Below are 14384 nucleotides of genomic sequence, written 5' to 3' on the forward strand. Positions count from 1 at the left end.
AAAAAAAAAAAAAAAAAAAAAAAAAGGGAAGAAAGCTGGCATAACTGCTGGGATGATAAAGTGTCTCCACCCTGACCTTTCTCACCACTAAATGTCCTTCACAATTTGTTTTTCAGTGTCATGTCACCACCATTAACGTGCTATTTGGAGACCACTGTAGCTCAGACTTCCAAGTCAATAACAAAGATCTGAAGGTCAGGAAAAGATTTACGGAGACCAATGGTTCCTATGGTCCATTCCACCAACTTGATGAATTTCCTGTGAAAAGTTACTTTTTTTTTTTTGGCATAGAAACAGCAAGTCTAAGCAAAAAGTGCATGAGCAAGTAACTAAACTTATGCCTATTAATATGACGCAGATTTTTTTTTTTTAGGTTGAAAGACTATTTTGGTACTAAAAAGGACATGTCCCAATATCTATTATTTACGCTTCAAACTAAAGTCAGCCGTTTTTCTTTTTCAGGACATATGGCATCTGGCTCGAAATCAATTGCAAGAAAAGCCCAATTCTATTTGATACATTAAGAGCTCCTTCCAATACCCTCTCCTTCCATTTACATCACAGGGAGCGACAGAGGCTTAAGGTTTAATGCCCGACCCTAAAGCCACTCATCCTAAAAGACGGGACTCCAGATGGATGCTGTCTGGCAGAGGATGAGGCGCTCTGAGAAGCTGCCAAACCTCGGATGTGCAGCTGGGCTGAATCCCGACGCCAGAGTCCAGCGCCCATCACTTTACACCCACATTTAGGAAACAACCCACTCCTCACCGCGGGACTGGGACCCAGCCCTCCCGCACCCAGCCTCCGCCTCCGGCGTCGGCGCGTGACCTCCGGGGACCGGAGGAGCTCGGGGCGAGGAGGTTCCTCCGCCTTCCGGAGAAGTTGTCAAGGGCCAGTTCGGGTTGCGAGCGGATAGCTTACTCACTGCAGTGGCCCGGCATCCTCCGTCGTCCGCCCGCGCTTCTTCAGGAAGCTCCTAATGCGGCGGCAGCCTGATAGCAGCAGCCGAAGCTGCCGCCGCTGCTTCCACTCCCAGCAACCGCCTGGGAGTGGCAGGGACAGTCGAGCGATTTCACATCATCATCACTCGGCGACCTCGGTTCTGCAGCCACAACGGGTCAATGGCAGCCCCCACACAATTGGGGAAGCCAGAGGAGACCCACTCTCCCAGCGGCCTCCACGGCCCAGCGCAAGACCTGCTGGGACTTGTAGTTTTCTGGCCGCCCCGCCCCAAGCTCGAAGGCCCCGCCTTCGCACCGCTCAGCCCCGGGGCAAGAGGCGGGGCCGCGTCCCTGCGGGTAGCCTGGAGCTGGGGCAGAGTTCCAAGCTCACGGCCCCGGTTGCGGCCGCACCGCCCTCCCGCGCCGCGCGCCGGGAGCGGGCCTAGAGCGCTCGCCTACCACCTCCGCGAGCCGGTCTCCGGCGCCCGCCCCGGTCCGCACCGCTGGCAGTCTGAAGAGAGTCACTGGCCGTGGTCGCCGCTAGGGTAACTAGGGGAGGCAGGCCGGGGAGGGAAAGGTGGGGGACGTGAGGGAGTGAGCCTCGGTCCGCTCAAGCCCGGGAAGCCCAAGGCCAGAACGCGCCAGCCCACCTCGAGCCGCGGCACCGGCGGCTGACGGAGCCGTGGCAAAAATGCGGCCCCTGCGCTCGTGCAACTCGGGCTCACCGGGGCCCCGGGCCGCGGGTTCTGAGCCCCCTCGGTGGTGCCTGCCGGGTTGGCCGTGCCAGGTGCGCGGAGCCCAGGCCGCCCGGACGCCCTCTCCCCGCAGCCCTCACTTTTGGCCGCGCTCTCGGGCTTGGCGAGTTTCCACACCGAAGACACCCTCAGACCCCAGCTTTATCTGCCGCCTTCTGCAAGTTCGCTGCAAAGTCCCCCAAAGCAGGACTAGGAAGGAACCTTTTACAAAATTAAATGCTCGAGTGTCGTTTTTGTCCTCGGTTTGTCAGTTCAGCGCTGTGTTATTCCCTGCTGGGTCTGTTGTCAAGTACCTTTTCCTCAAAACTTGATAAGAACGTGTAACACGGAGCCTACCTAGTAGCACGGTGCCTGACACACGGTAGGCGCTCAGTAAAGATTTGTTGAAAGCATGAGTCACTAAGCTTGGAAAATTCTCCCGAGCTGTGCGTCGCTATGATCTTTAAGATTTTAGGGATTCTCAAAATCACTTTGAAAATTACAGTAATTTTAAAGCTCAACAAAGAGAGTTACATCGGGTTATTTTTGCATTCCCTGTAGCAATGGCCTCTGTTGAACGTCTAAATTAACACAAAACTCCTGTTCTGTGAGTAGATGAGCCCTTGTGGTTTCTACAGAAACTGTTAATCTTTCAGATTAAAGTCTTCACATGAACCATTCTATTACGGAAGAAATTGAAATTACTTATAAAGCTTTATTGTAATTAGCTTTTAGATACATGTGCAAGGGATTGCACTGATGTACTTGTGAATACATTCAGAAATATCGGTCTCTTAAGTATGACTTTTTTTTTTAAAGAAAGGGTTTATATTCATATCTCGTGAAAGAGCATGCCAGAGAAAATTATAATAACAGCAAATTCCCCACTCCCACCCCTTTGCTGGGTGCAGCTGCTGCCTTGACCTCAAAATGTCTTGTAAAATTATCTCTAAATAGTCTGGTGTATCTAAGGCAAAAATCTCTGGGATTAAACCACCCCATAGGGACAACCCTTTTAGTACTAACAATTCTCATCAGAGTGTGTCTGTTTCTTCTGAGCTTTTCAGAAAGGAAAAAAAAAAATGTAATGGAGTTTCAAATTGTTAACACAAAATCGTAACAACTTGCTGACACTGAGTGAAAAAAGCAGGATACAAAGTCATAGTAACCAGAAAATTTGGTTAGCCATGACAACCATAACCTTTCTGCTTGTGGGAAGGTCAGATACAAGTGGCCAGGGCCTGTCAGCCTTGATTACCAGTGGGTGTCCACAGTGCCTGACCTGTATTAGCCATTCATTAAACACTTGTGTAATGATTACTTGGCTGCTACAGATTAACAGTGTAATGACTATGGGTGTGTAGTTTCTTCCTTTACTTGGATAGCTCCTTAGAATAGATGGTTAGTAGGAATTTTACTGGGTCAAAAGGTAGAATATTTTCATGATTATTGAAACATTGACAACCTGCTTTCCAAATAAGCCTTACCATTTTGTACTGCCATCAGTATATTTGAGTGTACTTTTCAAAGCATAGTTCAAGTTGATACAATGTTTGCTAGTTAGGGGCACTTTGAGATGTAACTCATTTGATCTCAGTCACCTGGAAGGTTGACAGGGCAGGCATTACTTTTCCCCTTTTGCAGCACGGCAAACTCCAATGTCTTAACTTGACGGTAATGAATGCCAGGTGACTAAATGATCACAACCTTTCAGGTCTGTCTTCCTCCCAATCTCTACCTTTGGTTCATAGTGAACATCCTGAATAAATTCACCTCTTTCCTTAGTAATAAAATTGGATATTGCTTTTTTGTTTTTATGGTTTACAAAATCTTACCTTTCTCATTTTGCTCACATACTTGTAGATGGATTCATCAAGTTTGGGGACTTCATTAAATTGAAATAATGAAGCACAATTTAGATGAAAGATGATGTTGGTTAGATGTAAAGGAATACTCTATACCTGCAAACTTACAAGATTGCCACCCTTTCTATTAATAAAGGTCTGGAAACCTTCGATGGTGTTTTTGTATCTCCTTGAATTAATTTCCTAGTCTGTTCTGATTCTTTCCCGTATTTGCTGGTCAGGGACCCCAAATGATTTAGTAGGTAATTAATCCAATAAGAAAGAGTTTTGGAAAGTCTCAAAGTTTAGTTATAATACATGGAATCATTGAAAATTCTTGGAGTTTATTTTAAGTGACACCGTTGATATCAAAAGTGAGTCAAAAATTGGTTTTCTATATTGCTTTCAAATTTGCACAGCATTCTTTAAAAAACAAACTATAGAAAAGATAGGGAATGTATATGTAAATACTTTGAGGCTTTGGAAATATTCAGAACTTCTTTTCTTTTTCACTCGGCTTCTTTGTTGTGATGTCAGATCCCAAATAATGTTCAGTTAAAAAAAATATTCTTTAAAGATGCTTTTCAGGAATGTCTCCTTGAGTCAAGGAGTAGCTGCCTATATATTGGATGTCAAGGGACAGCTGCCTAAATACTGGATGGGTTTAAGGCAATTAGTTCTTTAAGGAACTTTTATGTGATTCTAAATTATTTTGCTTTTGTTTTTTATAGTAGGATATATCTGCATTTTGAAAGGAAGATAAAAGCCTTCTTTGGAATAGATGGATTTTTGTCACTTTCTGTGAACTAAAGCGATTCAATGTCTCTTTTGGTAAGTTTTTGTTAACATAGATCTGATTTTGTTCTGTCAGAGTAGTTGGATGTTAATGCCAAGTCATAATAAAAGGCATATTCTGATGGGATATTCTTAGGCTCTGAGATGTTGTTTTGACCGGATTGACTTCTGGACTTGAGAAATGAATCACATTCTCATTGAGGTTTTCTTTCTTTCATAAAGAACTTCTCCTATCTTCTGATAGTCTCATTATTCTAATCCTTTGTCCCATATCTACTTTTTCTCATAGGTGTTACACTTAGATATGGTGCTCATACCTGTTAGCTATGCCTTATCTTTTAAATCTTTCAGAAACTCCTTTTACAAATTTTTGTCTGACCAAAGGCCAAACAGTGTTTAAAAATAAGCCCTTTCAGGAGGCTGAGGCAGGAGAATTGCCTGAATCCAGGAGGCAGAGGTTGCGGTGAGCTGAGATCGCGCCATTGCACTCCAGCCTGGGTAACAAGAGCAAAACTCTGTCTCAAAAAAATAAAAAATAAAAAAATAAGCCCCTTGACTTAACTGGAAAAAAGTAATTTGGATCAATGTATAATATGAGGTATAGCTGCCAACTGGTTTTTTATTTATATTTAGATCCATGGTATCTACTTTAGATTAAGTAGCTTGAGGACTTTCATTGTGTTTTATACATAATATTTGAATAGGGAATACTTATATTAAAACAGTGGTCTTTTAGAAAGTAATGAGTAGACCGAGAGTAGTGGCTCACATCTGTAATCTCAGCATTTTTGGGGGCTAAGGCTAGAGGATCACTTGAACCCAGGAATTCAAGACCAGTCTAGGCAACGTAGTGGGACCCTGTCTATATAAAATATTAGCCAGATGTGGTGTCACATGCCTGTAGTTTCAGTTACTCAGAAGGCCAAGGTGGGAGGATCACTTGAGCAAGGGATCGAGGCTGCAGTGAACTGTGATTGTGCCAATGCATTCTAGCCTGGGTGATAGAGGGAGATCCTGTATGATGATTTGTAGTTTATAAATACTTTCATATATTTCTTTCATAGTTTCAAATTGTGGAAAATTAGCAGGGCAGGTAGCATTATCTTCATTTTCAGTTTGTCTAAGATTGCAAAATATTGAAGCCAGGTATCAGACTCATACCTGCCAATCTATTCTATCAATTACCAAGGCTGAGAGGCAGAACTATGAAGGTAGAAGACTGTATTGTTAGTAATATGGAAAATACATAACACATTTACTTACCTGTTTAAAGTAAAGCTTTACCACTTGAAAGAGGAGCTTTATATATCTGGAAAATACACGGAGGTGAAATGCCTTACTCTCTAAAGGAGGGATCAGCAAACTTTTCTGTAAAGGCCAGATAGTATTTACATGCCCTTTGGTCTTTGTTACAGCGATTTTTCTGCTGAAATACTAGCAGTAAAGCAGCCATAGGCAATATATAAATGAATGAATGTGTCTGTGTTCCAGTAAAACTTTATTCACAAAAACAGGTGATTGGTCAGATTTGGCTCATGGACCATAGTTAGTTTACCTTCCCCTCCTCTAAAGGATTACTTAAGATTTACAATTTTACGAATTGTAAACATTTGCAAAAAGATAGAAAGCAAAATCAGCAAAGGAAAAATGTATGTGGGGTGAAGTTCAAAGGAAACCAGGCACAGGCTTTCAAGAATCTTTTCTTAGTGCAGTCCCATAGGATATGCACAGTTCGCCCAGAGTTGTGACACATGAAATGTTGTCTGCTAGGGAAGCTCATTAGAGACTCGGATTTAAGGTTTTTATTGGGGACTTGTCCTGTGGCACTGTCTGCTAGCAGGTAACAAAATTCCAGTCGCCCAGAGCAAAAAGCCAGGTGTTCAGCATAAACCGTATTATTTGCACCAACAGTTGAGACACAATGAGTGATTCTTAGGAAGGGAACCTCTGCAAAATCCCAGTTCCCAGATATGAGCCAAGGATCAAATTTATAAGCAGTTCTTTTCTAATAGCTCTTTTCTAATAGGCCTACTATGTTAATTCTTCTTTTGCACAGTGGTGGTAATGGTTGTTGTGAAAAATTCAAGCTAAATGTTGCCAAAATATATAAATACCAAACAATATATAAATGGCCTGCCTAGCTTGTGGATATTTTCAATATGAACAACACTAGTAAGTGCCTTCAAAAACTGTTTTACTGTAAATGTTATTCACCCTAGGAAGCCATTAGAAACTCTGCAAAGGAATCAGTTGTACGGCCATCTTGACATTGTTAGCATCTGTTCTTCAGGGGGAGTCTTACATAAAACAGTGGGCATATATGCCAAATTTTTGTAATAGATTTATAAAGTATACAGACTGTAGGAATTCAAGTTAAAATAATTGGTAATGTAGGCTAACTGGGAAAATGACTAGTTTGATTAGTGAGAAATTCTGGCATATCTTAAAAGGAAATTTACTTTTAAGTAACTGACTACAAAGAATTAAGTAGACATGGGTAGACGTCATTTGATGTTGTACTTTAATGTTTATATAAAAATAAATGTCCATAAGATGCTTGAAATGAAAAATTTTGAAATGGGCATGGTGGCTCATGCCTGTAATTCCAGCACTTTGAAAGGCCAAGGTGGGCAGATCACTTGAGGTAAGGAGTTTGAAATCAGCCTGGCCAAGATGGTGAAACCTCATCTCTACAAAAATTAGCCGGTTGTGGTGGCAGGCACCTGTAATACCAGCTACTCAAGAGGCTGAGGCAGGAGAATTGCTTGAACCCAGGAGGCAGAGGTTACGGTGAGCCGAGATAGTGCCATTCCACTCCAGCCTGGGCAACAGTGCAAGACTCTGTCTCAAAAAAAAAAGAAATTTTTTCAAATATTGAAAATATTTTGTTAATGAAGCCTCTCCTAAAATGTGTTTATACTTTTCTTTTGACATACTTTTTCTTCCTAAATAGTATAAGGTCAGCTTCACCCCACTGATTAATGATGTGATAAATCACATGTAGATAGGTATTACATTTCTTTATTGGCAATAAATGGTAATAAAACCATGGGTTAATATGCAGAAAAATGTAAATTGTGATAATAAAAGTAAGTCTCTTTTAATTTGCTTTGAGTTGTAATTAGAGATGTTTATCAGCTTTAGAAACTATTTTTTCATTCAATATGTGGCTTAATGTGAATAAACACGGTTTCTATATTTAAGATAGCAAGGATTAAAATAAAAATAATTATATGAATACAGCAGAATAATCTGGCTAAATGTTCAGAAGAAAACCTCAGTGGTATTGACAGTTGGAGTTAAAAATTAACCTCAACAGTTAAAATGAATTATTATCCCCTCTCAAGAAAAGAGAGGGGAAGGATCAGTGATAACACCAAGTGAAGTTCTGATGTATATGAAGTTTGTCTGCATGCCCAGCTACTTTTCCCTTCTGTCCCACACTGAGTACCTCCATGATGTGGATCCTGGCTTCGGTTCCAGGCTCCTGCATGTTGACCTTCCTCTCTGCTTCCCACTCTAGTCACTAGAACTGTTTGTAACTACACACCACCCTTTCTTATCCTATAACTTATTTTTCACTTATATAATGCATTTCTGACTTCCAGGATTGTTTCTGCACTTCAAGAACACAAGTTGAATCACTCAGACCTGAAAAACAGTCTGAAACCAGTATCCATCAATACTTGGTAAGAAAATGAGTAGGCTGGATGCAGTGGTTCACTCCTGTAATCCCAGCACTTTGGGAGGTCGAGGCAAGGGGATCACTTGAGCCTAGGCATTCGAGACCAGCTTGGGCAACATAGTGAGATCTCGTCTTTAAAAAAAAAAAAATGGTTGGGTACAATTAATGCTCTAACTTTCCCTTCTATAATACTATTCCCTCCTGGTTCTCCTCTATTTCTTTTTCTTTACAGGGTCTTTTACTATTTTTCCTTCCTCCTGCCATGTTCCAGGAGTCTGTAACTGGCCACTTCTTTTCTTCCTAAAGTGGCTCTTCCTAAGCAGTTTCACAACTATTACTATGACTTCAGTTGCTCAGATTTCAGATTGTCTTAGAGTACCACAGGTTTCCTGAGGGGACCCTGGCATCAAGCAGAACTGATGCTTCTCAGATTTTTACCTGCAACCCCAGACTCTTTTTCTGGGCAACAGAAGTGTCTCTAGAATACCTCTGATTGGATTTTTCAAAGGCATCTCTACTCAGTTTGAATAAAACCTTAATCTTCTTTCAAACCCACCAACCCACTGGTATTTCCTACTTTGGCTAATGAAAACTCATCTACTGTGTCATCCTAACTCGAAACTTTATCCTCACATGGCCTCTACCTCTGCCCCATATTTATTATTCACCAAGTCTTCTGACTCTGTCTCTGAAATGCCCTGGAGTCTGTCCCTTGCTTCACGTGAGCACTGCTACTGCTTAGGTCTCATTGCTCCTCATCTGGGCTGTTGCAGGTGGACTTGTTGCCTCTAGTCTCCCTAGACACACACCTAGTCTTCTCCCACCACTCACATCAGTGTTCAGTACTGCTACCAATACAGACCTGCTCGTGTCGCTTGCCAGCTTTGAAACTTCCATTGGCTTCCTAAAGCCTATGGGATAATGTCTAAATTAGCATAATATGAGGACTTTTACTGGTGTAGAATGTGTCTAATATTAGTTTCATTTCTTGCTGCTGAGGCTTAGCACATACCCTTCTCTCTACTTGAAATACTCTTCTTTCTTTTCTGCTTCTGAAATTCTTCCTCATCCATAAAGAATTGGTTCAAATATTGTATCTATGAAGCCTTTCCACTTACACTTTTTATTTGGCTCTGCTCCCACATGTCTTAGATATGTCTTAGGATATTTCTTTGGGATATCTTCCTCCCCTTATTGCATACTTTATACTGCAATTTTTGCTACAGAATGGAACCTACCTTGCAAATGCCTTATTTGCTACAAAATTAGTAAATCCCAGTTAATTTTGCTTATGATTTAACCCAGTCCCATCTTCAGTTGTCTTTATTCTGTTATTTTGCTTTTTATTCATTAATACTGTAAAGGTTTCTAATTACCTGTCTTTTCATAAAATAGGATGTAGTATCTGAGGGTTAAAAAAATTTTTTGGGGGTACATAGAAGGTGTATATATTTATGGGGTACCTGAGATATTTTGATACAGGCATATGATATGTAATAATTACATCAGGGTAAATGGGTTATCCATCACTTTACACATAAATCATTACTTCATGTTATAAACATTCGAATTATATTCTTATTTTTAAATGTACAATAAATTGTTGACTATAGTCACTCTGTTGTGCTGTCAAATACTAGACCTTATTCTATCTAACTATATTTTTGTATTCATTAACCATCTCCACTCTGCCTCCCACCCCTTCTTGGCCTCTATTCTGTATCTGCATGAGTTCAATTGTTTTAATTTTTAGCTCCCACAAGTGAGTGAGAACATGTGAAGTTTGTCTTTCTGGGTCTGCCGTATTTCACTTAACATAATGTCCTTCACTTCTATCCCTGTTGTTGCAAATGGTAGTATCTCATTCTTTTTTATGGCTAAATAGTGTTCCATTGTACATATGTACCACATTTTCTTTCTTCATTCATCTGTTGATGGACACTTAGGTTTCTTCCAAATCTTGGCTATTGTCAATAGTACTGCAATAAACATGGGTGTGCATATATCTCTTCAATATGCTGATTTCTTTTCTTTTGGGTGTATACCTATCAGTACGATTGCTGAATCATATGGTAGTTTTTTTTTTTTAGTTTTTTGAGGAACCTCCATACTGTTCTCCATAGTGGCTGTACTAATTTGCCTTATCACCAACAGCATATGAGGATTCCCTTTTCTCTGTATCCTTGCCAGTATTTGTTATTGCTTGTCTTTTTGATAGAAGCCATTTTAACTGGGGTCAGATGATATCCCCTTCTAGTTTTGATTTGCATTTCTCTGGTGATCAATGATGTTGAGCACTTTTTCATATACCTATTTGCCATATGGATGTCATCTTTAAAAAAAATTAATTTATTTTTTTCAGACAGCATCTTGCTCTACCACCTAGGCTGTAGTGCAGTGGTGTAATTGTAGCTCACTGCAACCTTGAACTCCTGGGCTCAAGCAATCCTTTCACCTCAGGTTATTGATAAGCCAGGACTACAGGTATGTCCTACCACACCCAGCTAGATGATGTCTCACTATGTTGGCCAGGCTGGTCTTGAACTCCTGTCCTCAAGTGATCCTCTCACCTCAGCCTCCCAAAGTGTTGGGTTTACAGGTGTGAGCCACTGTGCCCGGAACTATATGTCTTCTTTTGAGAAATGTCTATTAAGATCTTTTGCCCATTTTTAAATCAGATTGTTAGATTTTAAAAATTTGATTGTTTGAACTCCTTATAAATTCTAGTTATTAATCCCTTGTCAGATGGGTAATTTACAAATATTTTCTCCCATTCTGTGGGTTGTCTCTTCACTTTGTTGATTATTTCTTTTGCTGTGCAGAAGATTTTTAACTGGCTGTGATCACATTTGTCTATTTTTGCTTGATTATCTCTATTTTCACGGTATTACTCAATAAATCTTTGCCCAGATCAATTTCCTGGACAGCTTCTTCAATGTTTTCTTGTAGTAATTTCATAGTTTGAGATCTTAGATTTAAGTCTTTAATCCATTTTATTTTATTTTTTAATATAGCAAGAGATAGGGGTCTACTTTTATTCCTCTGCATATGAATATTCAGTTTTCTCAGCACCATTTATTGAAGAGACTGTCTTCTCCTCAGTGTGTACTTTTTGCACCTTTGTCAAAAATGAGTTCACTGTAGATGTATGGATTTGTTTCTGAGTTTTCTGTTCTGTTCCATTGGTCTGTGTGTCTGTTTGTATACCAGTACTATGCTGTTTTGGTTACAGTAGCTCTGTAGTATAATCTGAAATCAGGTAATGTGATTCCTCCAGTTTTGTTCTTTTTGCTTAGGATTATATAATGACCTTCTATGTCTCTTTTTATAAGTTTTGCCTTGAAATTTATTTTGTCTGATACATATATATATATCAACTCCTGTTCTTTTTTTGATTTATATTTATATGGAATATTTTTCTTCAACTCTTTATTTTCAGTCTTTGTGTGTCTTTATAGGTGAAGTGTGTTTCTTGTAGGCAACAGATCATTGAATCTTTTTTAAGTAATTCATTCAGCTACTCTGTGTTTTCATTGGAAAGTTTAATCCATTGACATTCAGTGTTACTATTGATAAGTAAGGACTTAACTACTGGCTTTTGTTACTTGTTTTGTGTTCTCTCCCTCCCTTCCCTCTCCTTCCCTCCCTCCTTCTTCCTTCCTGTCTTCTTCCTTTTTGTGAAGTTGATTTTCTCTGGTGGTGTGTTTTAGTTTATTTTTTATTTTTTTTATATATGTGTTGTAAATTTTATGATTTGAGGTTACCATGAGGCTTGCAAATAACATAACATTATTTTAAACTGACAACACTGATTGCAAAAACATACAGGCAAAGAGAGAACTAATAAAAACTCTACACCTTCATTCCTCCTGTTTTTTAACTTTTTATGGTTCTATTTATATCTTCTTCTGTTTTTTTTTTCTTTTTTTTTAAGATGGAGTTTCACTCTTCTTGCCCATGTTGGAGTGCAATGGTGCGATCTCAGCTCACCACAGCCTCTGCCTCCCGGGTTCAAGCGATTCTCCTGTCCCAGCCACTCAAGTAGCTGGGATTACAGGCATGCACCACCATACCTTGCTAATTTTGTATTTTTAGTAGAGATGGGGTTTCTCCACATTGGTCAAGCTGTTCTTGAACTCCCAACCACAGGTGATCCACCCACCTCAGCCTCCCGAAGTGCTGGGATTACAGGCGTGAGCCACTGCGCCTGGCCTTATATCTTCTTATACTGTTTTGAATAGGTATTGTAGTTACTATTTTTGATAGGTTCATTTTTTAGTCTTTCTACTCAGGATATGAGTTGTTTACACTCCACAGTTACAATGTAACAATACAGCTTTTATCTGTGTAGTTATTATTACCAGTGACTTGTGTACCTTCAGATAATTTCTTATTGCTCATTAACATCCTTTCTTTCAGATTGAAGAATGCCCATTTAGCATTTCTTGTAGGAGAGGTCTAGCATTGATGAAACCCCTCAGCTTTTGTTTGTTTGGGAGCATCTTTATTTTTCCTTCCATGTTTGAAGGATATTTCCACTGGATAAACTATTCTATAAAAGTTTTTCCTTCAGCACATTAAATATGTTATGTTACTCTCTCTTGGCCTGTAAGGTTTCCACTGACAAGTCTGCTGCAAGATGTACTGGAGGTCCTTTATATGTTCTCTCCTTTTTTCTTACTTCTTTTAGGATCCCTTCTTTATCCTTGACCACTGGAAATTTGATTGTTAAATGTCTTTTTTGGGTTAAATATGCTGGGCATTCCATAACCTTCTTATACTTGGATATTGATATCTTTCTGTCTGTTTGGAAAGCTCTCTATTCGGATACTTTTCTCTACCTGCTCGTCAAGGCCAATAACTCTTAGATATGCCCTTTTGATGCTGTTTTCTAGATCTTGTAGATGTGCTTCATTCTTTCATGTTGTTTTTTCTTTTGTCTTCTCTGTGTATTTATTTTGTTGCAATAATTATTTTTTATATACTTTAAGTTTTGGGGTACATGTGCAGAATATGCAGGTTTGTCAGTTAGTGGTTTGTGGCATCCACCCCATCATCTACATTAGCTGTTTCTCCTAATACTATCCCTACCCAATCGCCCAACCTCCTGCTAACTCTCCCGAAGCCCCTCACCCCCCAACAGGCCTCAGTTTGTGATGTTCCCCTCACTGTGTCCATGTGTTCTTATGGTTCAGCACCCACTTATGAGTGAGAACATGCAGCATTTGGTTTTCTGTTCTTGTGTCAGTTTGCTGAGAATGGTGATTTCCAGCTTTATCTATGTCCCTTCAAAGGACAGGAACTCATCCTTTTTTATGGCTGCATAGTATTCCATGGTGTATATGTGCTATATTTTCTTTATCCAGTCTATCATTGATGGGCGTTTGGGTTGGTTCCAAGTCTTTGCTATTGTAAACAGTGATGCAGTAAACATAAGTGTGCATGTATCTTTATAATAGAATGATTGATAATCCTTTGGGTATATACCCAGTAATGGGATTGCTGGGTCAAATGGTATTTCTAGTTCTAGATCCTTGAGGAATCACCACACTGTCTTCCACAATGGTTGAACTAATTTACACTCCCACCAACAGTGTAAAAGCATCCTCATTTCTCCATATCCTCTCCATATCTGTTGTCTCCTGATTTTTTAATGATTGCTATTCTAACTGGAGTCAGATGGTATCTCAATATGGTTTTGATTTGCATTTCTCTAATGACCAGTGATGATGAGTGTTTCTTCGTATGTTTGTTGGCTGCATAAATGTCTTGAGAAGTGTGTGTTCGTGTCCTTCGCCCACTTTTTGATGGGGTTGTTTTTTTCTTATAAATGTGTTTAAGCTCTTTGTAGATTCTGGATATTAGCCCTTTGACAGATGGGTAGATTGCAAAAATTTGTTCCCATTCTGTTGGTTGCCAGTTGACTCTAATGATAGTTTCTTTTGCTGTGCAGAAGCTCTTGAATTTAATTAGATCCCATTTGTCTATTTTGGCTTTTGTTGCCATTGCTTTTGGTATTTTAGTCATGAAGTCTTTGCTCATGTCTATGTCCTGAATGGTATTCCTTAGGTTTTCTTCTAGGGTTTTTGTGGTGTTAGGTCTTATGTTTAAATCTTTAACCCATCTGGAGTTAATTTTGTATAAGGTATAAGGAAGGGATCCAGCTTCAGCTTTCTGCATATGGCTAGCCAGTTTTCCCAACACCATGTATTAAATAGGCAATCCTTTCCTCATTGCTTGTTTTTGTTGGTTTTTCAAAGATTATATGGTTGTAGATATACAGTGTTAGTTCTGATGCCTCTGTTATGTTCCATTGGTCTTTATCTCTGTTTTGGTACCAGTACCATGCTGTTTTGATTACTGTAGCCTTGTAGTATAGTTTGAA

The 14384-nt window shown here is 39.8% G+C and overlaps 2 protein-coding genes across 3 annotated transcripts in view; one reads left to right on the forward strand and one right to left on the reverse strand.

Moving 5' to 3' along the window:
• TRAK2 (trafficking kinesin protein 2) overlaps window positions 1-1202 on the reverse strand; it is a 67715-nt gene extending 66513 nt beyond the window's left edge. The window contains exon 1 of one of the 2 annotated variants that reach the window (XM_017545283.2): window positions 926-1202. The gene's annotated coding sequence lies outside the window, so the exon portion shown is untranslated. Of the gene's footprint in view, window positions 1-921 lie in introns of both variants that reach the window. The other variant, XM_017545287.2, reaches the window with a different exon arrangement.
• An 87-nt stretch (window positions 1203-1289) lies between these two features.
• The window catches only part of STRADB (STE20 related adaptor beta), a gene marked incomplete at its 3' end in the record, with an annotated part of 33976 nt that continues 20881 nt past the window's right edge, over window positions 1290-14384 (forward strand). The window contains exons 1-3 of the mRNA XM_017545302.2: window positions 1290-1486; window positions 4251-4350; window positions 7923-8003. Coding sequence (XP_017400791.1) covers window positions 4339-4350; window positions 7923-8003 — 93 coding nt within the window. The remainder of the gene's footprint in view (window positions 1487-4250; window positions 4351-7922; window positions 8004-14384) is intronic.

The sequence above is a fragment of the Cebus imitator genome, unplaced genomic scaffold, assembly GCF_001604975.1.
Source record: "Cebus imitator isolate Cc_AM_T3 unplaced genomic scaffold, Cebus_imitator-1.0 Scaffold178, whole genome shotgun sequence".
NCBI lineage: Eukaryota > Metazoa > Chordata > Mammalia > Primates > Cebidae > Cebus > Cebus imitator.